At 36.6% G+C, this 27,156-nt stretch overlaps 1 protein-coding gene across 12 annotated transcripts in view; it reads right to left on the reverse strand.

Annotated features, from left to right (window-relative positions):
• NAV3 (neuron navigator 3) overlaps positions 1-27,156 on the reverse strand; it is a 509,384-nt gene that overhangs the window by 121,405 nt on the left and 360,823 nt on the right. For 10 of the 12 annotated variants that reach the window (XM_063154995.1, XM_063154994.1, XM_063154991.1 and 7 more), the window contains 4 exons: positions 18,301-18,369; positions 15,478-15,617; positions 7,485-8,523; positions 58-173 (listed from right to left, as the gene is read on the reverse strand). In XM_063154995.1, the coding sequence (XP_063011065.1) occupies positions 58-173; positions 7,485-8,523; positions 15,478-15,617; positions 18,301-18,369 (1,364 nt within the window). The remainder of the gene's footprint in view (positions 1-57; positions 174-7,484; positions 8,524-15,477; positions 15,618-18,300; positions 18,370-27,156) is intronic. The other 2 variants (XM_063154989.1, XM_063154993.1) reach the window with 2 other exon arrangements.

Here is a 27,156-nt window from a genome sequence, read left to right on the forward strand (position 1 = left end):
ATGAAACAGATGTAAATAAAGAAGTTCACAATCTTCTCCTGATTCATTGTTACTCACCAGATATCTCCTCTAGGCACTGTTTGGCAGTCTTACTAAATGACAAATCCATTTTAGTAGGACTGGTACAGGAGTCAGCAGGTGGTAAAGAGGTACTGTCATTTTCTGAGAGAGTTCTGAAATGAAGCAAGAAGATTTATTATTATTATTATCTGTCATTCATGTGTTCATGGAAGAAAGTGCTACTTGCAGCTCCATCTAGAATCATATCACTTAGGGTGAAAATATAATTTTTGTCACATTCTTATGCTAGTTTAAAGTCCAGCTACACAAATATACAAGCAAACAGGCTCTCTCTCTCTCTGCAGAAAAAAGTTGTAGTTAATTCTGTGAGGTTTGAAGCCTTTTTTTCCCTCACTTTTTTTCTGAAGGATTTGTCAACCAGATCTAATCAGAATTCTTTTACATTGGTTAAGTCACATCCCTGCACATACATAAAGGAAATAAAAACTTGTAATTGATGAAATATTAAATGAGAAAGGCCATGTGGGAAAAAGCTTATGCAAGGCTGGATGGAAATTTGGCCCAGATATTTAAATCTATGTGCAGCTTCTTTTGAAAATGCCCCTTAGAAGACCCTGGGGAATGGGATAATACAAGTTTTTCAATTAACTCTCTACTAAATAGCTCATATGTGCTTTGAGGGTATATTTCTGTGAATATCAATGATAAATTATCATGGTAACTCCTCACCGAATACAGTTACTTTCTGTTATATGAAAGTAAATAGCAAGAAATACATGAGCACATTGATTATAATAAAAAAAATATCTCGCACACTTATGGCCTCTTCTTACAGAACAGCTGAAGAATCTGCTTTACCCTGGAAATGCTGAACTATGATGTCATCACACAGCAACATGTACCACCATTTGTATACAGTAAAAGAACACATCTAAAAATATAAGAGCCTGTTTTTGAAATAAAATTTTAAAAGATCTTCACTTAGAGCTTAAGTTCTTCCAGCTTTTCTGACATGAATGGCAGTCACTGTTCTGATTTATTAAAAGACTAGTGAAATATTTATATCTTTAATTTTAAAGTGTGACATTTATAGTTCAATTTTCAAAATTCACCATAAAGTGTTTCCTATTACCAACTAAACTTAAAAGAGAAACATTTAACTGTGTGATGTATCTGTATTTTACAAATAAAACACATAAAAAGTGACTTATCTCTCAAAATAATTTCATTACAACTTATTTTATGAAATAAATGCCCAGTTAATGTCTTCTTTATTTTTGCTGAATGAACTTTTTCAGTAATTCATAACAATAGATGAGGAAACAGATATCTGCACAAAGAGCAGCACAAGTACTGACAGGGTGGAATCTACTGATTAGAATCATCCAGCTCAGAAACAGAAATATAAATTATGCCTGATCAGATGCAATCTTTTCTTACCAATTTCTGTACTTTTGAGATGTTGGAAACAGAGAACTGCTCTATAAAAAACTACTTTTGGTTCTTGTCTGTCATACATTACTGGAAACACAAGCTCAGCACATGTTGCAAGGTTAGCTATGTCCTGCCAACCTTAAATGTAGTTTTACATTTGATGCTTGAGAGGAGAGTCTCTTAAGAAAAAAAAGAGCTCACTCTATCCCTCTGCAGGGAACACATTCTTAAACTCCCCAGTCCTGCTTGCATTCCTAAAGGGCTTTGAATCATTAAAATTTTAATTGTCCGAGGAAACAACAGAAATCTCATGGAGGACTATGGATTTTTCAGCAGCCTAGGTTCTGCTTGCTTGAGACAACAGGTTATTTGTTGATGTAGGATTTTGGGCTCTTGGGGAACAAGAAGTACTCAGGTACACACTAGGTACCTAAAACTTCAAGTTGCATTGCTGTGGGTCCATTGTGGGTTGTGATACATTGGACCAAGATGATAAATGCCTCTTCTAATTTTTATAAAAAATGGGAAATTAAATTGTGAGGTTTGTCTTCTATGCTTCTGGCTTTAATAGGATGTATTAATCCTATGAACAACTCAAGTGATTGCTGCAGGACTGGAGATTAAGCTCAAAGCAAGTAAACAGCAAATTAAGTGATCTTCTCATTAGCCTTGCACACTGGCCTAAATGAATTATCCTCTATCCTCTACCTACTCACAGCCCACTGCCTTAAAGAGAATTAAATTCTTACATCTCTCTTGATATCAGAAAAAGGGAAAAGCATTTCAGTTTGGTCAAAGCCAGTCCAGTGATATTTCTCTCAGTGCTGTGCATCTACAGTAGTGGTTAATTTAGGCAACCTTCATAAAAACAGAAAAATCTGTTTCTATTTCAATCATGGCAATCAAAGAATATATTTATCTCCAACCCACTGAGTTACATGCTACCTATTTGTAAGTGATCAAACTCACTTAATGGGACAAATCCCTCTTTCAGTCAGATCTGTACAAGCTTATTCATTCTGATTAAAATGAGCCTGTCCAGGGTAATTAAGAACAGAGTTTGAAACACTGCTTAAAAAATGGTCTCTAACACAGTCAGTCATTTCCTGTCTCAAAAAAATAGCCAACCTTAGGTAAACATAGATAACATCAAAGATTTGTTTGCTTTTTAGTTGACATTCCACAAGATAACAGATAAAAATGATGGCATTTTTCCAACAGCTCCCTGAGATGCAGCTGTCTTGAATGTGTATCACTGTCAGTGTAACAGACTGGCAGGACCATGTCTGCAATATGAGCAGTTCGATCACCCATGTTCAAGAACTGTGAGTTAAACTGGGAACAGATGCAAGGAATGGCTATTAGGGAGAATGAATGGGGAAGAATAAAGCCTTCTGGGGAAAAAAAAAACCCAAAAACAACAACAAAACAAACCAGAAAAACAACAAACACAAAACCAGAAAGAGTTGATATGGTTTAGCCTCACAAAACAGAAGGAAGGCAATGGGATTATTCTCTCACATATTTAAAAAGAGCAATCAAAGAGAAGGAAAACATCTTTTTAAGTCAAAGAACTGAATTAATCAAATATGTGTTTATAATGATTTCTTCATTTATTATGCTTCTTCCCATCTCCTCAACTAACGCCTCTACAATGGAAAATTTTCTTGCACAATTACTTGAAAATCTATGATGGAAAAATGGGAGGATGTGTGTCTAAAGTACATGTATTTGTTACAACTAAAACTGGTGAGTGGCAATCTTTAGCACTACCTATGATTGCAAAACTTTGGGAGTGACTGTTGCTTTATTTTCACAGCAGCAATGCAAATAACAGGAATCAATAAAGCACTGCAGTATGACTTCGAGTCCTCACTTTATTGAATAGCAGTATAATCTGTTATTAACAAACACAATTAACTGACAGAATTTTTTTTCTGTAAACTTGGTTTCAACTCCACAATCAGTGACACAGAAGTAGCTTCTGGTCATTAAAACAGGATATCAATATGGCTTCAAGAAAACCTGCGCAAATTATAGTTGCAGGATCCTTGAAGAGTAGTACAATTTTTTCCCTAAGCCTGTACAAAAACATCCTGAATAGGCATCTGGAACTGAATGTCACTGTACTTCCAGAGATGCAACCAGATATATCCTCCTTTCCATCTGTCACTGCTCTGAACCTCCTGCTCACCTTTGAGACTATGGCCTAGTAAAACAATTGCGTTGATCACCATGTAGTAAAGGAGTTGGGAAGAAAGTTTTAGTAACCAGTAACATGTTTATTTATTACACTGATACATCCTTTTTCTGCCCTACCTGTTGAATACTTTTGTCCTTACAGTATCATAAAGTAATTGAGATCAGAAAGGTGTTCTAGGTGCCGTCTGGTCCAATGGCTTTCTTAAAGAGAGTCTGGCCACATTAAGTTGCTCAGAGTCTTGATTTGTTGAATCCTGAACAGGTCCAAGGACAAAGATTCCATAACTTTGCTCCACAGCCTGCACCAAGTGTTTCATCGCCTCAAACTAAACCCATATTTTTTAAATTTCAATCAGCACCTCCACTGTTGTAACTTGCATCTTTTACCTCTTATCCTTTCACTCTGCATTTCAAAGAAGAGTCTGGCAATATTTTCTCTACACCAACATACTAGGTAGCTGAAGTTGCCAGTTTGTTACTCTGCAGGGACAAAAGAAGTGCCAAACTGGCATCTGTAGTCCAATACTGAGATAATATCTCTGCAAGACTGCAATTCAGACACTGCTGAAACATCTTCCAGATGTTGCTATCATCAAACAAAAACTTAGCTGAAAAATGGAAATTTAAGCAATGTACAACATAGAAGTGTAGCTTGGGATGATGAGTGGTCAGCTAATTCACTGCAGCAATTTCTCTACTTTCAGCATTTTGGGCAGTAAGCAATTCCTGAGCAACACAGGCCCTGGGATTTGAGAGCTTTAGATTCTGTATCTCGGCCATGGGAAAGAGACTTACTAATCCCCTACAGTGGTTACTGGAGGAGTTAATAAAATAAAGCTGATGTGCAGTACATGCATCCAGTTACAACCCAATGTTCTTCTACTGAAATTCAGCAGGATTTCTTTTTTTTGTCATTAATGTACCTTTTTCCTCCCATTTGCACTGTAGCCTAGTAAGTGCTAAACTTCTGTTTACTATTCTGTGCTTGAAATTTAAGCACTACTAGGAAGACAGCTAAATTCTAAGGCCAATTTCAATAGAAGTTTAAGGGTCTTGGGAAAATAGCACAATTTCCAGTCTCCTACAATTCTGTCTAAATAAAAGAATGAGCAATTTTAAGTCGCAGCTGGTGTACTTCAAACAATTATACAGTCTCTTAAACCTTCCTACTGTATCTATCTTATCAAGCTTTCTGGCAAATAAATTACATCTTCTTCAGTCTTACATCAGTGGGACACTGCAGTCAGCTTCCGAGGGGACACACAGGGGACTGTAAATAGGATATTCACAGCCACTTTTGAAAATAAAGCATCACTTTCTGGCAGAATGGAAGAATTTAAGTGATACCTGTTTAGATAATATCAAACACAACTCTGACTGTTGCTGTTAATCTTTGAAGAGAAATTTTAATCCCATATGAATTTTGATGTCAGGTGTTTAGGAGGAATAAAAATACCGCATGATATCAGACAGGGAAAAGCACCAAGACTGGAAAGCTGAATAGTGCAATATCCCACTTGAGAACCTCCCACTAAAACAGTCCATTAATAAAAATATAGACTTCTTGAAAACATGACTATTAGTAACTGTTATAGGTTTGCATTACTTACTTAAGGAAAATACATGGCATTCTCAAAAAAACTCCTTGGAATACCTAATTTTCCTCACAGTAATCTACAGTAACATCCTCTTGGTTAACAAAAAATATTTCAAAATACATGGTATTTGCAGGTATCAGCAACAAATCAAGAAAGGACTAGCTTACTTATTCTTGTGCTAATGGTCTAAATAAATGACACAAATATATTACAAGATTCTGCAGAACTCTGGGTAACTGTATTTTTAGTAAATTTTATTGAAATTTTGTACAAAGACTGAAGTTCAAACTCACATAGCCTAGATATTCCTTGTAGCTGGCTAAAAAACCCCTGTTAGTCTAAATGGTAATCATTGTTTACTAATTTATATACGGCTATTAGAAAGCACACCTGAAAATTCTGTGTATTAATGGTGGTGTCTGCTTTGAAAACAATTATGTTGAAGAACAAAGAATGTAAGCATAGTGCTCCAGCTCTTGCTCATTTCCACTTACCACATATCCACAGAAATAAATATGCGGACTTTGAAAATTTGGGTAATTTATCCCTGATTATATTTATATTTTTCTATTAAATCATTGTCTGGTATTATGAACTCCTCAAGATTTTAAAGAAATTTAGTTACTGTGTATTTTTTAGTGAGATTCTGTACTCAGTTAGAGAGATACATATTGAAGCAACTTAATCAAAGTCCATCTTTTGCTCTGAGTTTAAGGCATTTTGAGATCAGAAACTGGCTCTGAGAATTTTATTTTCATGTGAGATTCAACTTCAAATACTCCTTTGCTCTTTGTTTGAAGCAAAGAGACAATTATTGATAAGAAATATTACTGAAAGATGCATGCTTCTATCACCCTTTAATATTCAAAATACACCCTGCTTCAAGGGAAAGCTTAAAACAAACCTAAGACATCTCCATCATGCAATGAAATGGCATCAATACGCAGCAAAATAGCCATTGAGCAGCACACACATCTGAAGGCAAAGCATAGCTCCTTTTTCTCTCTCCTTGTACATGCACCCTAACACATATGTAGCCTACATGAACCACACTAGAAATCTTCAGTATCACTGAGGTTATTCCAGATTGTCACATGCATGTTAAGTGTATCCAATGATACATAAAATTGAAACTCCAGAGGCTCCACTGCATATTAGAATAAATATAACCCACACTGAGCCTTTTCTTCCTACCATATGATTTTCTGAATTCATCAGTCATCCAGATTGGTTTTGAAGCTATGTTTAGTTGCGTGTAATGATATATATACTTCCTCAGAGACTACTTCATCACCTCTTTAGTCTTTAGCCAAGATTATCCAGAGTACTAGTCACTAACAAAAACTGGCAGTATATTTTGCTTAATAATGTATTTGTCATTTTATCAGATGTTAAATTTACCCACAACTGTAGCTAAAATCCTCCAACAGCTCACAACTGAAAACATTCAAATCAGCCTGTCAATCTTTCTACATTTTTCTGTCTTCTGAGTTGTACAACAATGAATCTCCCAGCTTCTCTTTCACTGCACTATCATACAGCAAAATAAATTCAGAGAAATGTTGATACATTCAACTTTTTGTTGTTCTTTTTCAGAGCCTTGGCCCTCTGAAGAGTTACTACTGCCTGTAAAAATTAACTGTCTGCAGGGAGTTCATCTACACTTATTTAATGTAGAAAACTAAACAGGAAAAGAACTGCAAACAGCAACCTTTTCTGTCTACACAAACTGTTGAAATATTTTTGAATACTCGTAGAAGTTTGTGTATGTTTTTTCTTCAAATATCCACCAGTACTGTAACACATTCTGAAAACATCAGGAATTTATTTTATGATCTTTTAAAAGAACGGTGAGTTCTAAGCAAATACTATCAAATATGAGCAAATAGATGATGAGGTTCTTAGAATGCAAACAAGAATATTCACACTAAAAACCTGACTCAGCCATGACCTTTCAAAAGCAGCACAGAGAATATACCACATGATCTGTATTTCTAATCAAAACAGAAAATATTTGCAGTGGATTGCTTTTGTACAAGGTAAAGGCTCAGAGTTCTTGTAAGAAATTGTTCATAGAGTAACATTAATTAAAAAAATAATATTAGAAAAACATTAGCATGATGCTGCGACAGAAACTGGGGGATAACAGCATGATCAACCATTACTATATCCATTTTAGCTCTCTTTCTTAATTGGAAGCACAAACCCCAATTTTCTCCATGATCTTACCTATAAATGAAAGGAGCTACTGTGGCAGTGTTGGGGTGGCTGTATTGCTGTTGCTGAGGAAGTTGGACTACACCATTCCCTGTGCCTTGGCCACTGCCTGCAGCCATTGAGGCGCCAATGGAGGATCCTGGAGTGAGAGCAGCACTTGGTTCTTTCCCTTCAGAAGAAGCAAGACCAGAGGAAGGAGAAGCCTTCTCACTAAGCTGAGATTTTGGTGTTGACTGGGACTGGTTTCCTTTTGTAGTCCTCAGTTTTTCAACCTCCTTACTCCCTGTGCATGCGGAGGAAGTGCTCTGCTTTGCTGTTGGCACCTTTGATCCAGGTTTTGGGATCCCACTAGAAGATGATATTAAACTTTCTTTCTTGGCTGCTGTAGTCTTGCTTCCCTTTGGGATTAAGCTTGCAATTTTTGAGCTCTTCTTTGTAGATGATTCAATGACCTGATCCTTCTCTTCCTTGACTGCTTTCTCAGTGCAAACTTTGTTTTTGTCCCTGTTCTTTTCCTCTTTGTCCTTTGGCTGTAGCAAAGACTTTTTATTGCTGAGATTTTTGCTGCCAGCTTTTGGAGGGGTTAACTTGGGTGATACTTTGGGACTGCTACTTGTGGAGCCGCCGCTGTTCACCCCACCACTTAAGACATCCATGTCACCACACTCTGAAAAGTTGTCATCCTCTCTCCCACTGTCACCGGGTCCTGAGCTCAGTGACAAAGGAGGTCTCAGAGCAGTCCTAGCATTAACCAGCTTGAATTTTTCCAGCATAGATTTTTGTCCAGATGAAGGGGGCTTCACACCTTCAGAAGGGGGTGGCTTGAGCCTGTCTGAAGTAGGAGTAGGAGTAGGGGAGGTTGTGGGACTGGGCTGCTTCACAGACAGCATGGTAGAGGTCGCGCTGTGTTTGACATTCATGGATTTGCTGCGCCAAGGCTTGCTGGCACTTGGAGAGGGTATGGCAGAGACCTGCTGCTGCCCGGTGCTGGTGGGATGCTGCACATTTCCATTCATGCCTGAAGAGGGGTGAGGGCCTTTTGGTGAATCTGCTGAAAAAACAGAAAAAAGCCATAGTGGTATAGTTAGTCTTCCATCTCATGCTTGAGGGTGATGTCATATTCCCTGGCATTTAAAACACAATTACATGTGATTTAAAATAACCATAATTTATATGTCCATGGAACATGAAGGATGCTAAAAGAATATGCCTTTCTTCCCTCCATTATCACGGTGTTTGATACTTCTACAAGTCCAAGAAAGCCTCAGAAACACCTTCATTACAACAATTTCTATATGCCAATCAAGCCTTCCAACTTAAGATTTTATTTTTTAATCTTTTAATATTTTATTTTTCCAATCACTTGTTCATAACAAAACACTGAAGAAGAAAAAAAAAAAAGAATGCTACAATTATGTCAGAAAACCAGAACTTGACAAAGAGGGGTCTGATGTTTAGTGAAAGGAAAATATGTGCTAGAAAGCTAAGGTTTTGGGCAACAGGAGAAGGACTTAGTAATACTGAAATTTAATGCATAAAATCAATAGTCATAAAAGCAAAGAAGGCTGGTGGCAATACATTTTTTAGTTTTAAGTACTGTTAACAATATTTAGCAGCTCACTTCAGGAACTTATCCCAGTACACTTTCAAAGGTAGGAAAAAATTTATCAACAATTTCACTAGTGTCAGTACTTGCAAGTTACAGTGATACATCATCTGCATGGGTAGAGCAATGATAGTTGGTTTGGCTCTGGCACATTCACTACATTTGCATCATCCATGAACTTCAGTGGATCTTTGGAATGAATGAGAACAAGGCCCCTTCTGCAATAATCAAACTATGCCAATTAATAGCTGTGATTTTTGTCATCTAGCCTTATTAACCAAAACAGAGCAATGCACGAAAGGGTTAAGCTCTCCAGTATTCCCAAGTTCAGATTCCCTAGACATTTCTGAGTATATAAACACAATCACCCTGAAACACCAGAGAAATGAAGCGGTAATAGCAATCAAATCATGCGGTACACAGCTATTTCAGCAGCTGACATGTGCTCTTTTAGTGGATGCATCTTGCTGTGCCATTCAGTATTGGGACTGCTGGGGAATTAGATGTAAGCTGGTCTATAGTATATTGAATTCTGTACTACAAAAAAACCCATGAAACATACAATTCAAATATAGTTTTTGCAACGACAAAAAGAGTGCTTGATGCTTTGCATATACACATAGTATTTTATACATTGGGCCCCCCCCGTCTGAATAATATCATAGATGAGAATGCTGAGGACAGTATTAGAACTTCAGCACAGAGTATGAAGTTATGAATCGCTTTCATTTTTGCAGTCTCAGCCCTAAACCTCAAGTAAAGATTCAACTACCCATCTGGAAGTCTGAAGTCTACTAATATATTCAGGAAAGGCAGAATTTTGAGAATACTGAAAGTTAAGCTGTTTTTCCTTTAACAAAGAGAATGAAAACATAGCAAAATTTACTGCTCTGGATAGCATTAAGAAGTTCTAGTTGAAAAAGATTTAAAAATAGTCTGAATAAAGTAATATGACAACAAATAAAATTTTCACTTGCTTAAATCTATTAGTAACTAGTTCCACTAAGCAAACCACCTCCACCTCATTAGATGCTATATAATTCCATCTGCCCAGCTGTTTTTTTGTGTGCATCTCAGCCTGGTATGCAAATGCCACAGTGCTACATGGGTGACAAAGAGGATGAAGGGACTCGAACATCTCTCTTTCAAGTTTAGGCTGGGAGAGTTGGGCCAATTCAGCCTCCAGAAAAGATGACTGAGAGGGCACCTCACCAATGTATACAAGTATCTGGAGGGAGGGTGTGAAGTCAGGCTTTTGTCAGTGGTGCCCGCAATCGGGTAAGAGACAACAGGAAGACCCTGATGCACATGAAGTTCCACCCAAATATGGGGAAGAGCTCCTTTACTGTGTGAGTGACTGAGAACTGCAACAGATTGCACAGAGAGGTTATAAAGTCTCCATCACTTGAGATACGAAAAAACATGTGGATGAATGCATGTTCAATGTGTTGTGAGATGATCCTGCTTGAGCAGGGGGCTTGGACCAGATGACCCACTGTGGTCCCTTCCAACCTGGCACATTCTGTGATTCTGTAGATGAGCTCATTCCACCTTCACAAAAGGTTTCATGCAGCTCTTCCAAGTCCTGTTTTAAGCCAGGAAACTTTTGCAGGTAAAGCTTGCTTCAGAGTATTTTTTGTGACAGGCTTACTTACAGCCAATTTCCCAGGCTCCAGCTTGCACCATGGAGCACCTTTGGTGGGCAGCTGCTATAGCTGATCCCTTGGGACCATGGCAGGAATTATACTCTCATCTAGTGAGCCTCAGATGCTGTAAGAGAGCCTGGGGCCAACCACAGCTGTTGGAAATTACTGCAGCCCTCAGGCTTTTTTAAAATTTAATTTATACAAGGAGTCAGCCACAGGGCTGATAGCTCAAAAGTGGGTGTGCACTTGCCTACATCTTGCCTTGCACTAAGCTAGCCCTAAATACACAGGAGAATTGGAGTCTTAAGCTATACCAATATTTTTGCCAAAGAACAATTCACCATAAGAATATGCAAAGCTAATGCAGAATACATGTAACAATCTGTGAAAAGTGTGATGCCACCATGTTCTGTTGTATTAGTTATGTTACATATTTATGGCTTCAGCCTATTAGTTTTACTACCAAAAAAAAAAAAAGTGTTCTGATTAAAAAGAAGAATGCTTGCCTTGCCTTATTTCCAGCTGTATAATATTGAACTCATTGAGGGAAAATGTAAAAAGAAGAGTATTTACTGTTTTGACAGCAGCTTGTTCTGCTACATATATAACAAAAAAATACAGGTTCCTGGACTGGTATTTATTTGATCCCTATGTCACAAATCATAAACAGCAACAAAAAATTTTAGAGAATTTTAGTGTGTCATTAATCTTCAATTTAAAGGGCAACCTTAATATTTCTGCAAGGAATGTGAACTGCATGCCCTCAAGAAATATTGACAACCTGTCTGTGTGTTTAAAGAAGTGGAATTAAAAGATCTATTCCACCCCCACCTCCAGCACAAATCCATTACTTGAAGCTGCACACAATTAACTGCTTTCTGTGTGTTCAATTGGGCTTGGCTTTAGCTGCTCATTACATGAAACCTGTCCCCACCTTGTGGTGATTTTGAGACAGAGTGAAACCAGCCTATGAAAAAGATTTGTTATTTCTATATACTAAATTTTAAGAGAAGTCTGTCTTCTGTTTTGGGCTTAAGCCCTTATTCCTGAGATGCATAGTCAGATTCCAGTGAAAAGAGTTCTGCATTCTGCTTGAGAACTCAGTGCTTCAGAGCTCAACCTCCACTGTAAAACCACAGCAGAAACACAACACCCTCAGATATTTAATGCAAAAAGAGAAACTTCTATCATAACACAGCAAGAACATGATGACTGAATGGACATTTTCAAATCCACTTTTCATAGGCTGTTGAAAATATAAAGGACATGCGAAGAGTTGCACTTGGGCCCAGTACATAACCAATCTCCTTTGTCTTCTCATCTGTGACCTTAACTGTGTTCTATGCTGCTGGAGAAGACAACCTCTTAACAACAGCTCCTCCACTGCAGCAAAATTACTCACGATAACCTAAATATTCTGTTACAGGCAGGTGTCCAGATTATCCACTTTTAGCCAGGCACAATAAAAAAGGTTAGTAGAAAATGTGAGTTGCAAAGGGCTGCTATAAGAATGTTTGAAGGATTGGGAGGTCTATCTAGTGAGATTAAAAGAATTCAGCTTGTTCAACTCTCCCTTTGTAGGCGTCCATGAGAAAGTAGCTACCCCTTATCAGCACAAGAGGAGAACACCACCAGGAATAACTGGAAAAATAGGGGCACCAGAAGAAACATACACAAACTAGCTACAAATATACATACTGGCCAGAGATGAACAATTTGCATCAGCATCATCACACCATAGAGCTCCAGGACAGAGTTTCACAGAGTTCATATGGGCAAAATAACCAAATACTGTTAAAACTGAGTTTGGAGAAAACAGAAACACCATCTTATATCACTAAATTATATTGAGAAGCTGGATATACAACTCCATGACATAGAGACCTTCATCAGTGTTCCAATACACTGTTTCTAAGATCTAAGGGATAAAGATTTGTTTAAAGACTGTGTGAATTAGAACATTATTTCTTTGCTGTACTCAAAATGTACTGTTTTTTTATCTTATTAGCAATCTGAGTAATTATTTCATTAAAACAGTGTAATTTTCCTCATTTTATTTTTATCTTTATGTTATTAAATCAGAGGCAGATAAATCTGACATGTCTGAAAAGCATGCATGTTCTTTGAAATTGATCTGTAAGCTGCAGAGTCCAGCAAAAAAAACATTGTACTAAAGCTCCACAAACAAGTTTCAGCTAATGGCTTGTTTAATGTCCTGGTGCATTCTGTGTTTCAGACCTAACCAGATCTACACACAGTTACCTGTGCCACACAATGGATCGGGTCTGTTGGTGAATTCTGCTCTGCTTCACAAAGAGCAAACCTGCATTTGCTCAGGGGAGCCAGGTTTCTTACTGAGTGAACTACTCCCTAAGCAACATTCAAAGGAGATCATATCAATGAGAGACTAAATAATGGAATACTAAATAAGAGTATTTAGTATTATATCACTTCTTTTGGATCACTTTCAGGTCTCCTTTAACTCACATCCATTCCCCACTGTAAATGAAGGAGCGTGTTACACAGGAATGGATTACAAGTACTACCTATAACTGGATTAAAAGAAAAATCTTATGCTGTATGTATTTTCTGAGGTCTCTTTATTGCACATAGAGAAAGGTGTACAGCGGGGAACAAAACAACAATGGTCTGTCCTTGAACAGGTTTGATGGTCCCAATATCTAACAGCTATTTATTTAGCACAAGACACCTGTTTTAGAAATTAGGGTATATGTACTGTGCATGTATTCAAAAAAAGCTGGTAAAGTGATCTTGCTCCAAGCATCTGCATCAGAAGTAAAAATTAAATATAAGGTCTATTTTTGATGTACTGTAGGGAAACAAGCAGTTTCTTATTGTATGGTAGCACTATTTTTAAAAAAGATGGGGTTTATATTATCTTATATTATTACTATTATAAAGGTTGAAGTCTGTTTCTAAACAAATTCTTCAAAAATCTCATGTTACAGAACATCCTAAAATACTTTAAAAAATATCAAAAAAGTACCTGGAAATCTCATCAAAATATTCAAAAATTAGTCACAATAGTAACTAAGTTTAAAACATAGAGTGGTATGGTTGTTTTTCTATTTAGTAAAAGTAGAGCACAGCATACTCAAATACAAGTTCTTCTGTTCTTTCAGGATATTATGAAAGAATTTCAGTTTGCTACCCTTGCATTCACAGCAGTCATTTTCTCTAATGAACTTATGCTTTATACCCTAAAAAAAACTTGTATTTATCTTTGATTATCATGTAAAATTAATTTTTCTTCATCTATTCTGCTGTTTTGATAGGAAAAAAACCCCACATAGAAACATATCAAATACAGTAGTCTGTAGATAGGCAGCATTACTTTTTCTATTTTCTGTAAAATTAATTTGATTGACTTCACAAAAAAAGCCACTCCTTATCCTCTTGCAAGTGGTGACTTCAGTAAAAACCTCATCGAGGTTCTCATTCTCTGCTGTAAAAAATGGGGAGGTAAAGAAATACATCATGCAAGAAGTCACGTACGTGTACAATGCAATGCAAGTCTTAGCAGTCAAAAGACAGTTTCCAAGCAACGAGCTAAGAATATTATTATGTACATTCATGTCTCACCTTGAATCATTTCATTCTCACATATTCCAGTAGCAAACATGTCAACATTATGAAGCAATTTGAAAACCTAAACTGCTGTACATACCTTCACTCAAGTAGCCACATCTCCTGCTTCATAACTTCACTATCGTATTTGTGAATTACACAGTGTGTACTCAGTTTTCACACTGATCTTTTTCTAGTTTTAGACTGGATGTCTTGACACAAACAACTCCTTGATAAAATTAAACCCACTACAGAACTACGTGAAACATTCTATCCTGATAGTAAAAATAAAGGGATAACTATTGAAAGGATGGTTTTATATCTTCAGATACAGCTAGGGGCAAAGCATGGTCATCAGAGTTTTGTAAAAAAAATCTGGATAGCTGCCTGTTGCTTGGATGAAGAACATTCATTGCATACTTGTTCCTCCCACAGACCCCAAGGATGCAAACGGGTACTATGTATATTGTATCATATTCAACTCGGTTCTAACCCAGAGATATGAATAAAATGCTGTTCATTACACAAAGGGAAAAAGAAGGGGAGGAAGGGGATGGATTAGTTACACAACTCAGAAAGCTGCATTTCTGCACTGTTCTTTTTGAGATAAAGCCTGAAGAGGCACATTTTCCAGGAAAACAGGGTGAGAGAAATGGAAAGACTCAGGGTGCTCAGCTCATTGTCGCAATGGCTGCTCCAAATCCCTGCAAAATTTCATTTCACTTGCAATCCTTTAGTCAGTATTATACACACACTAGGTCAGATTCTGAAAGAATCGATACATGTAACATTCTGATGCAAATACAATGTTCTGATTCTTCTCCATTAGAGGCTAAGATGCCAAGTCCCCTGAAAATGATGGCAGTACTCCTTCGGGTAAGAGAAGACTTTTATATGGAATAAAACAAGAGGCATCCAATACAGATTAACTTTTACTTTGTAAAAGTCACCCTGTGATATTTTCATCAATTGTAATGTCTGGAAAGGTTTTGTATCTGAACTTAAATCCCAACCGAAGCACAAGTCCTAATTCAGGCCCCAATTCCCATAGGTATTCCTTACCAAGTCTAAATACTACATTCTCTTCTTTGACCCTTGTGGAAAGTTCTTTTTTTTTCCTTCTTGTGTGTTACGAAGAGTAAACTTAGCAACTTTAATCCCTTACCTTTTTCATTTCCATTTGCATATTGTGGAGGCTTGTTTTTGTCAATGCTGTTAAAGCTCTGACTTCTCCGATTTAAATTGGAAGCTCCCTGGACTTTGGTACTGCTGCCTGCAGCTGGCACCCTTGAGGGTCCTGGAAGCCTGGAATGGTGACAAAATCAGTGAGGAACCAGTGAGAAATCTGTTAATTTTATGTAATACAACATATAGCAGAGACAGTGTGCAAATATCAGACCACAATTTCAAACCAACTAAACCCAAGGAGTTCAGGAAGCAACAACAGACAGGAGGATTCAAATTAGTCAGACTCCACAAATGAAAATTTAAACTTATCCTTATGCACACAAAAGGGAAAAAGATGCTTTCTAGAGTCACAAGACATGTAAGAAGATGCTTTGCATTTGCCATTAACAATGCTAAAACAGATTCACCCTAACAAATATTAAAGTGCAGTATCAACCTTTACTAATATGTCACTGTTGGAGAGCAAATATTAAATAAATAGATTAAAAAGCACAGCAATACATAGTCAAGAAATATGTTGTATCATTAAATTTTTCACAGTTGTGTTTAGCATAAAAGCTGACTTTTTAGTTATCTTCTTCAGTTATTTTTCAGAAGGCTATTGACTAAAATACTTCCTCCTTACTATTTTAAATGAAAAAAATTGTAAATATGTATTTTATCTAGATGATACAGATTCATTTATACCTTTTAGTTAGAAGTATATAATGTAGACTATACAGTTCATTTCTTAGTATTTGCTGCCACCATCTGAACCTTACTATGGGGCTATACTGGGCAAAAAAAATGTAGATTCTTGTTGTTTCTGGTATGTGTAAGCCTGCATCTTTTTAAATTTGTTTTGTGCTGTAAGATTCCTTAATACGTGCCTACTCCAAACTTTCTGAAGCACCTTTGTAGGCACACCCATTCCTTTCTAGTTTTGTTACGTCTTACATAAAATTAATTGCTCATATCAGTCATAGGATTTTGCCATAGAACAGCATATCTCTTCTGCTTCTTGCATATTGGAATGATATTAATAATAGCAGTGCAAATTCTACCAAAATTATCAAATTCTGTTAGTTTATTATTATTATAAAAGAGTAGCATTAGAAGGAAGGAAAAAATCACATTACAAAAAATTACAAAACATTTAATTTTTTCAAAACTTTTTTGTTTGTTTAATACACTAGCATACAGAAATGTTCAAATAACTTAATTTTCATTTGCAAACATTTGTAAACATCTCCATAGTCTCTTTACCAGATTAACCTCAGAGAACAAATCCATTGGTTATTTTCATGGCTCGTTCTGGCTGCCAGCCTGCCCTGCTAGTCTCTGTGCCGAGCCCAGAGCTGACTGTCTCCGCTCCGCAGCGGTGCGCGTGCTAACCTTTGCCGTGACCCGTGAATTCAAGTGATCTTCTGCTCCCTGAGGAATGCACTAAACAAACTTAAAAATCCATTTGCTCCTTCTCATTACCCTAATTTGACAGGCAGTAAGAGCTCTGAGACCGTTTATCAGAGGTAATGACAAAAGCAATGAAAAGGCATGTGCAACACTAGAACCTCATCTGTTCTGTTAAAATGCAAAATAGTTCTGCATATATTCTGTAGGCCAGAATTCAAGAACTTGCCACAATAAGCACATTACGCATGAGGTCATTTTCCCTACACAATTTCCAGTTTACCTCATCGGCTGACTTTCTTAATTGAATTCAGGTTTTAAATTGCTCTTGCAGAATCATGTTAAGCAGCTAAGGAAATGCAAAGAAGAGTATAACAAATAAGGGACAAGTCACATACCTCTGAACAGGCTTCGGAAACACTGCCACAGATTTAAAGTATTAGACAGTAAGACTGTTAACTTTGACAAGTTGAATGTGGACAAGACAGGAGCATCAGCAATAAGGAAAACGCAGACCTATAAATGCAGGTGCAAAGCAACTGGACCGTGGTATAGCTCATTTCAATTTATCACCAGCAACACACATTGTGTTAGTGTTCCATACCGCAAAACACAATCTTTATTGGAGATTATTCAACTTAGAGTTCATTGGTCTCACCAATGAACTGTAATGCAAAGGAATAATTAATGAACACATTAATTTTCCCCCCACAAAAAAAAAAAAAAAAAAAGCTAGAAAAAAAAAGTAAGCTTTAGACCTCAGCTTCTTTCTTCTATAATCTGGCTTGTAGATTTTAGTGCTCATGGAAATGACAGACTAAAAGTACTGACGAAATCTGAAGCAAATCAGTTCCTACACACAGCTCTGTCAAATTCACTGCCAAAACAAAGCCTCTCATTCATGGGGACTGTGTGCAGGCTATTCTTGATGGAGCAGAAGTCTTGGAAGTCATTCTTTTTTTCTGCTCTGTTTTGCTTCTGTGTAAACTTGACTCTGTGAACTCAGACTTTCAGGTGAGTTAGCTATATATGCAAAACATCTAGTGGGAACTGGGGTGGACTCCCAAACTTCTTTGCACTCATGACTAAAGTAAGGAATTGAGCCAGAAAGCACAGAGCACTAAAATCACCAACTAATCCCTCACATCCAATATTTTACATGCAGAATACAAAGATGCAGGATACATAACAACCAGAAATATTGCTAATATATAGTAGAAATCAGCCAATTGGCCAAAAGCCAATGAATACAAGGCTTTTCTGTGGCAAAGCTCATCATTCCAAAGCTTGCTCACGTAACAAAAATTGCACATTGTTTAGTGTCTGCTTAAGTCCAAAGGATAAAATATCAATGGGCATATACTTGCTTGAGTATCACTAACAAGCAATAAATTAGAGATATTTAACTGACCTAGAAGCCTTTTTTTGACTGGTTGCAATTCCACTGTGATTAGACTGAGTTGCATATCTGGCTGTGAGACTGTATGAGAAGAAACAGAGAAATTGAATTAAAGAATTTCTTTGAATATGTATAGAAAGAACACACTTACCAGCAAATGATGAGTTAATGAATGCAAATCGAACATGGATAAAAAATGCAAATTAACTGGCAACAATATGAAACAATGTAAACATGCAGATTTTTATGAGATGCAATGAACAGGTTATGAAATAATGGATATTGTTATAAAGTGTCTCATTTTCTAGAAATTATCTTATTGATAGAAAAAGTGAACAAATTTCCACAGTGACTGAATTCCTGAAGTATAGCTCAATTCACACAGAATGTGAACTTCAAAACATTGTGCTGCTTTTCTTTTCCCCCATGAAATGGACTAAGCACAAGTACAGCCCTACTGGTCTCTCCAGCAACCTGACTGGATTCTCAGAAGGGCTCTTAAGAACACATTTGCTCTACCAAATTCAATGTGGACTCAGAAAAAATCCCACTAAAGCAAAGTCACCTTCCTGACAGCAGAGCTATATGGAAGAAGCACCCTGTCACAAATTTTATTACTACTGCAGCACAGGTCATGTATGCAATGACCCAGGCAATGACACAGAGGCTGCATTAAGGAAGTCCAGACATGTGCTTAGACTCACTGTGGAATTCATAGGGAAATGCACCTTTGTCTGTTAAGGCATCCAAGTAGCATTTCTGCAACAGAAAACATTCTATGCTACAGGGCTAAAAGCTCTATGTTCCTTTTGACACCCAACAGCCTGGCATAATTAGATAGCAAATTACTTCCTCTAATCTTTTAGACATTTGCATAGGGGATATGTCAAATGTGTGGCCAAGGTACAGCTTTCTGTCAGGTAATTTCAGTTTTCATGGACAGGTGCATCCTTTGGCATCCACACACTCTAAGGCTGTAGAGAGGTGCCTAAGCCAGGTGCTATCACATCATCAAATTCCTTGAATTGTTAGCGAAGTCATGGACAACTGAGGAAACAAACTCTGATAGTCACAGATTTCATTTGTTTCTCAGAGTTCTGCATCTTCCAGTAATTCTTCTGAGTAGCAGCAGAAACCACAGTGCTCTAGTCCCAGCTTTATAGACTAGCAGAACTTTTAAGAAGCACCTGGTGGTGTTGAGTCTACCAGAAGAGTGTTAAGCAATTTCTGCCAGGCCACTGAAGAGCCAGACCTGAGTGTAAACCAGATGGGAGAAGCTGCCTGACAAGAAAGGTCTTCCCTTCCTTAACACTGCAGTGCTGAAAAGGGGTGAGAAGGCACAAACCAAGGGACAATGTGAGACTGCAATGAGATGCAAGATTATTGCTACTTTACTAAGTTAAACCCCAACAAAGGGTTTCAGCTCCCTCTGTTCCTGCCAATTAAAAATGGCACGTTTACATATGATGTAATATATGTATTTGCATTTGAATATAAAAGTAATAAGAATACTTCAGGGCAGAAAGGAATCATTCAATATGTAAAAGCATCATTCAATTCTCTGACATATATCTTCAGAGCAACACTGGCAAATTGCTTTTTTATATGACCATAGCTTCTGTGGATATTATAATATCACTTATAATATTGTAATATATTACTTATAATAATACCAAAATAATTCCATAATAATCACACTTTATATATTTTTTATCAATCTAGTTTTTAGTATATTGAATTATATTTCACTTACGGCTACATTTCTTAATAATGTCTGGACTTATGATGCAAATGTGACATAGGTTGTTTTACTGAATTTGCTACATTTGTGCCTGGCATAATAGTCCATCCTTTGATGAGATCTTTCTCTCGTGTTTTTTTTCCAACGTACTTAAAGTGAAGGAATCTAGAAATGAATCGCTGGTTATCTGCGTTGACTAAAATAAGGGATTTGTGAGAAAAATTGTTGTCACATAAAACCTTTGTGCATTTATGCTGTAAAAGGTGGAATGATACACAGTACAATCGACACAGAATGTAAGATGGGAAAAAAGAGTGAGTAGGCTGCAGTGCCTTAGTGTATCATAGCATTTCTACCTCAAACAATACATTCAAGAGTAAACTGAAAGATCAAAACCCTTAATCTCAGTGGTCTTAAACTACCCCACATACTTTTAATAGCAATAAATACATAAAATGCCTATCTGATAATGCTTGCAAGAATGCTTCCATTCTGTGGCTGTTATTTGGGACTCTATCCACTAGCAAATTCATGAAACATTAGCCTATAGACTACTTTCAAACTTTCCAGACAGGCTTGACAGGAATTGATGAAAGTGTCAATGTCAGTAAAACATGATTTGTAAAGCATGATTTCCACTGTGACTGATTAGATTTATTTTCCAAAGTAATGTGACAAGACAAAGGCAAAAAGAGAATTTAACTCATAAAGCAGCTGCATCAAGTTCTAATGACTTTAGGTTTTCCTTGTTTATTAGCTCTGGATGTGCTGAGCCCATGAAAGCTTTCCATGGATGTCCCAGTTGCTGGCCCACTTTCATGGATGTGAACTGCAATGCTGTTTGAGACTAGACTTTAGCTTACCCGCTCTTCTAAATGTATGAACACATACTTATATACTGCCCTCTACCCTACCAGGTAATTGTCTGTGGGTAGTATCTCTCAGTCAGGAAAATAAACCCATTTTGCTTATAACAGTTAATTTTAATGCTTAAAAATCCACATCATGATATAATAAGTGTGTGTCTGTAATAAAGCAGTAAATGGATCTTAACATATCAGACAGTGCCAGTTTAATGCTACAGCATTCAGGACAAGGAAGTATTTACTTGTCAGAGGGCTGGAAAGGGGGATTTTTAAGGCTTCTTGCTCTCAGCTGTTTACTACCATTTCTCAGGGTCTACAAGACCCTTTCCACTGTTATAATACTCATATCAACAATCATCTACATCATGTACACAGGAGCAGAAATGATGCTTAACTTTCCTTTCCAAATAACACATAGGGGAAGTGAAGTAAACGCTGTCCAAATCAGGTAAAATGGCATATAAGCATCTGAAATCTTAGAAATAATCTGGACTCTACAAAAATAATATGGACTCTGTCTTCCAGCAATATTTTGATTTACAAACCAGGGAAACAGTAGTCAACACAGCAGATATGCAATGGTGACAATTGGGAAATTTCATTTGCTGTGAGAAAATGGAATAAACATCCTGAGACTGCCCAGAAAGGCAGTTGAGCACAGAGGTAGCTGGGAAGAAAGAACAGTGGTGGTGCTGAGGCTGAGGTGCTGATGGAGAACGCCAGGTGTGTATTGTGCTGAGTGGCTGCACGGTGCCAGGGCTCTGCACGTGGCTGTGCAGCACAGTCAGCTGCACTGGGGCCTCTGCACCATGCTCCATCAGGATGGGCACCTGACAGCGGTCATTCATTTGCAGGCATGGCACAGTTATGGAAAGGTCCTAAAAGGTGTAGAGGAGACTAGAAAATCAATGTAGGCTACAATATTAAATGAGTTTATGTGGCACTTAGGGATAGGTTCTAGTGGTGGACTTGGCAGTGCTGGGTTAGCAGCTGGACCTGATTAACTTAGAGGTCTTTTCCAACCTAAATCATTCTATGATTCTATGCAGAAAGATGGCAACAGATTGATTGACACTGGACTGAACTACCAGAAACTATTTTGTTGCCATACAATATGCCAGAAAAGAAGCAGGCCCTTGAAAGTGGGTTAACACATAAAGCTGAACCATGAACCTTCAATGAACCTGAAAAGAGCATAAATCAAGCTAAAAATATTTTAACCTCCATCTTCAAAAAGTAACCCATGCAGTGACACCCTGAATATAATATACTTTTTATTAAGTCCTCCAAAGGATCAATAGGATCATGTTACATCACACTGTCATTTTCCTATAATGTTAGGAGTCACATGGTGGTTCTAAAATGCCAGCTATGCACTATGTTCAAATCAGAAAAAGGGAAAGGGTTTTGCAGAACATAATCAAACTCTTTCTTCCTTACTGGCATACTTGAATTTTAATATGCTGTTGATCTTACAAAGTGCATTTAGTCTCTAGTCTGAATGCACTCCAGAGCTGTTCAAGACTTTTGTATTAGAACAATTCTCTGGAAAAGACTAGTTTAAAAAGTGTTTTTTCAATGTAAAAATTTGCCCAGAAGGTCTCAGTTGTCCTGTTCATCTTTTTTTTTTAAATAGTTTCTGTCTTAAATAAGAAAAAAAATTCTTTCTTAAATTTTTTCTATTTGGTTGCTCATCATCCTACTGGTTGAAAAGCACAAGAGATAACATTCTAAGGTATACCTGACTCCAAATTCCAAGTGTGCCTGGAAAGATGCCACAGGGAACAAAAGTTACCAAGCCCTCACCCTACTAAACAGTTTGGGCAGGTAGAAGGTGCCTGATTCCCCAAATGTATTTTCAAGAAACACTGAGGAAGAAACCAAAAAAACTTTAATTTTCTGTACAAACAATATTTTTCAGACATTTCTTTTCCCTTTTTTAGTCCAGCCTTGGTGAATTATTATATGGCCATATCCACATGTATGTATCTATATAACTACATATATCTATACCTTTACCAATTTGGTTTTTTATAAATAAATAAACAGTTAACATTTATATAAATGTTATTTATGAACGTGTATTTTATAGATAGACGTATATTATCTACAGATAGAGGTAAATATAAAAATAAATATATATATAAATATAGAGATAAATATTATATATTTAACAAATAAATACACTTTTTTTTTTTTTTCATTCACAAGAGGAAATGTCTGTGGCTCAGGCAGTTCTAGCTCATACCCTGTCATCTGTTCTAAATTATTTGGACATTTCTCCCTTCCGCTCTTTGAACTTCTGGCATCTTATTCAAGCAGTCTGTCTCCAAATGATTCATGCTTGAAGGTACAAGCAAAATTATGTTTTCAATATTTTCCTATTGTTCACAACTCATAAACCAAAAGGCAGATAACCCAGTTTTGCATCAATATTTATGTTCCTGCAGAATACAGAGCCTTTTAATAAGAATGAATAAACAGTGACCATAGCTTTTCTTCTGCGGTCCCAGTATTGTAGTATAGGTATTTTGTGCTATTTAATGAAGGAGTACATGAACCACAACATTAAAGAAACAAAGTGGATCTCTAGCAGTAACAGTGTGTTGTGATTTAGGACACTGTGCTACTTCACTACTGTGCTTAATCCCAACCTGTAGCACACCTAAAATGCCATCTTTTAAACCTCATTATTTTTCTCTGAACAAATTAGACAAGTGGTTTACAGTGTGCTGACAGAACTAGGATTAGGCCCTTAGGGACCAACTGCACCATTGTATGACCTTATCTCCATATCATTTATGATCTTATACTAGAATAGAATTATATCAGAGTATCTGCACAGAATCATATGTCACCATTCTACTTCACAGTTTGATACAACAAAACTGTAATGAAGTTTTTTCCTAGAGGAAATGGAAATGGAGATGACAAAAATGCTGATGCTTTTACTTCTTCAAATGTATTCTAATTATCTCTTGAATCTTTGCACAGATTTTCAGAAAGTCCACATTCATAACACATCCTAATGTATGGCTGGGATTGCTATAAACCTGCATCAGTCAAAAAATTATCACATGGTTAACTGTTTCTATTGACAGTAGTAAAATACATTTGTAAGCATTTTGTTCAGTCTCCCCATTGACTTTGAAATGGCACAGAGGTTTGTAATATAAAGAAAATACAAAAGGTTCTACCAGTAACTCAGCTATTTTCCCTTAAGTATTTTCAAAACACAAATAAATTCTTGTAAGTCTGGTGAAATCTAAATATAAAAAACCTTTTTTTCCACTTCTATTTAATCTATTTTCCACAGGCAATGACTGCCAAACAGCACTGCCTAGGCTTCTTTGGAATTTATATGGATTTTTATTTTGGAGCTTTTTTGGGTAAATTAAGAGTCATCTCCTTCACAGCAGCTTCTAAGTGTAATATTATTTTATTAACTGACACCTGGAAAACCACAATATGTAGAATATCAATTTTGTTGCACAGTCTGTGAAAAACTAAGATATAATAGATGATAATAAGTACTGACAGAAGCAAAGAAAGCAAGTACAAATATAAAACTATGACTAAAATGAATGCAAAAAGGCAAGGAAAAGTCTGAGTCAGACATTGGTATGAAGGAATTCATTAAGGAATAAATAGGAAAAAAGAAAGAACATTTTGCTTCATAATAGGTTTGCTACCTATCATTTAACATAAAACAAAAAAAAAAAAGATTGAAGACTGTGCTAATTTAATATGGCTACCCTTGAATTTTACATGTATTGTAATTGCCACACGTATTGAAATTTCATTTGCCATGTACAAATAATTATAGGCAACCTCCAATGTTCACAAGATGTCAGAATTAAACTGGTGGCAGGCCCTGGAAAGTAATAAATGTATTGACATTTGCATCAGATTTCATTTTCAGAGAATGAGAAGGTCTAATGAATCTCAGTAGAAAGTGAGTGTAGAGCAACAAAGAATGTCTGAAGGGAAAATAACTAAATTATAAAGCTTCTATTCCTTCAGAAAGAAATATATAAAAGATTGGATTCAAGTGCTACAAGGATGAATGGAACACTTGCCGTTAAATTCTACATGATCTGGGTTAGCAACAGTGAAAATTATGGCCCAAGTGCATTAAAAACTGACATATAAATAGTAATGAGTGGCAAGGGTGACACAGGCCAGACAATGAGAATATCTGAAATGTACAAAATGAAAACTTTCACTAAACTGATTTAAAACACTCTTTTGAAAACTGCAAGAACATATAATGAGAAAAGATGACAGATGCATTTTGAACTACAAACAGCAGAAATGGAGGGAAAAATATTGTTCTTGAACAGAGGTAACTTATAAACAGAAGAACCCAGGGTAACTGCATGCCACAGGTTCCTAAACAAAGTGTTCAGACATACATCAGGTACTTTGTAAGGAGAAAAAAGCCTGTGCAACAAACAAAAGGAGATACCAATCACTAAAGAACAAGTTTGTAGGATCCAGCACACAGAAATAGCTAAGAAGGTAAAAGACTCAAGCAGTTTATGAAGGACTGGTGGTGAAACGGTCAATAGAGGATGAACAGTTTCAAAAAATGTGAAATGCTATTGAGAGAACTAAAAACGCTTTTAATTTACATTTTTTTTTCTCTCTAGGCATGCAATAGTCTGCTAGAGTGCTGTATTATAACTATAGAAAAGATCATTTATTTTAGAACCTGAATTTGTTTCACTTTGAAACACCTTTTCCCTCATTATTTTAAACTGAAGAAATATTATTAGATATCTTCTTAGAAGGATGGGCTACATGGAAGAAGTATATGAGAAGTATATTCTTACTAATGCTTTGTTCTATCTTTTCTGCATGAAGGTTATTAGACAGGTTAGTCATTTGCCACTGAGACACACTAAATGCTTTATTTACTTGGACTTCAGGACAAATATAATGAAAAAACTTCCTTTCTGAAGTTTCTGTGATTTGGAACCTTGAGGACTGTAATGACTGTATCTTTGGGGAGCAGAAAAAAATGGAGCCACAGCTGATTTGCAAGGTAAAATAAAAGGTTAAAGTAAAATTAAATACCTAAGGGCCATTTAAAGGTCAGCTTCCTGCAGATCCTGGAACAATTACATACAGCAACTCATTCTGCATTATCTCCCAGACATGTAAAAATACATCAGATTAGATTAATAGCACTTAGACCCTTACTAGCAAAAAGCAAACAGAAAGAAGAAATATTTTCTTAATTTTTCTTCCCTTCAGAATCAGTGATTTGGTAATGATTCCACAGTGGGAAAAGCAGGAACTACCTGCCTCTTTCCTTTCAACAAAAACGAGTGACTAGCAATGGCATGAGCTAAGGACAGCAAAGGGACTTGTTTCATCCCTTTCCTATATATCGACCAGGAAACACACACAACTATGTACATCTTCCATTTTCCAGCCTATGTCAGTGCAACACTTGGTGTAGACTGCTGCAACCATATTTTAAACCTTCAGAATATTTAAATGAAGGCCTTTTTCTAAATAGAGTGATATAATCAAGACTGCCATGCAGATTTCCACCATTCTGACTTGGATCTATTTCAATTCATAATCATAAGCACTGCATTTTCATTACTGTATTTCACAAAGCACAAGCTCTGCATCCAACAGGCTTAATTTCTTCCCTAGTACTTCTGAGCAGCAGGCAACATGAAACCCTGTTCCTTGCAGTAGTTATATATGCAACTGCCTGCACCAATCAGCTACCTAACTTTGTTTATATGCTCACGAAAACCAGGGTGCACTTTTAATATAACAAATTTAACAAAATCCATCTGGACCTCAAGCTGTGCTCATCATTCTCTTCATGATAAAATAGTTTTTCCATCTAGGGGAATTTTTCTGAAAGCTTACTGAAACCAGTTACTGTCTAATCTGTAAATGAGACAGAACTTCTTTCATCCACATATGTTTTCTCTTAGTATCTGGGTGGTTGAAAGATCATCACCACAGATGTATTGCTCTGATAATGGAATCCACTACCAAAGCGAAGCATAAAAATATAATGTAGCCATTGTTGTCATCTGTCTGTACTGACAGATATAAATAAGGCCACCAGCACTGTATTTTTAAAAATAAATCTCAGAGCTGCAATAAAGTCATAAGGAAAGAGTGAAATGCCAACTTCAGATTTTGAAATATTCAATTTCCACAGTTAATCATGGAAGAATACAGGAAATTTTAGAGTAAAAAGAAATCAGAAATCACATCTAAAACTAT

Source organism: Melospiza melodia, chromosome 4 (genome assembly GCF_035770615.1).
Source record: "Melospiza melodia melodia isolate bMelMel2 chromosome 4, bMelMel2.pri, whole genome shotgun sequence".
Taxonomy (NCBI): domain Eukaryota; kingdom Metazoa; phylum Chordata; class Aves; order Passeriformes; family Passerellidae; genus Melospiza; species Melospiza melodia.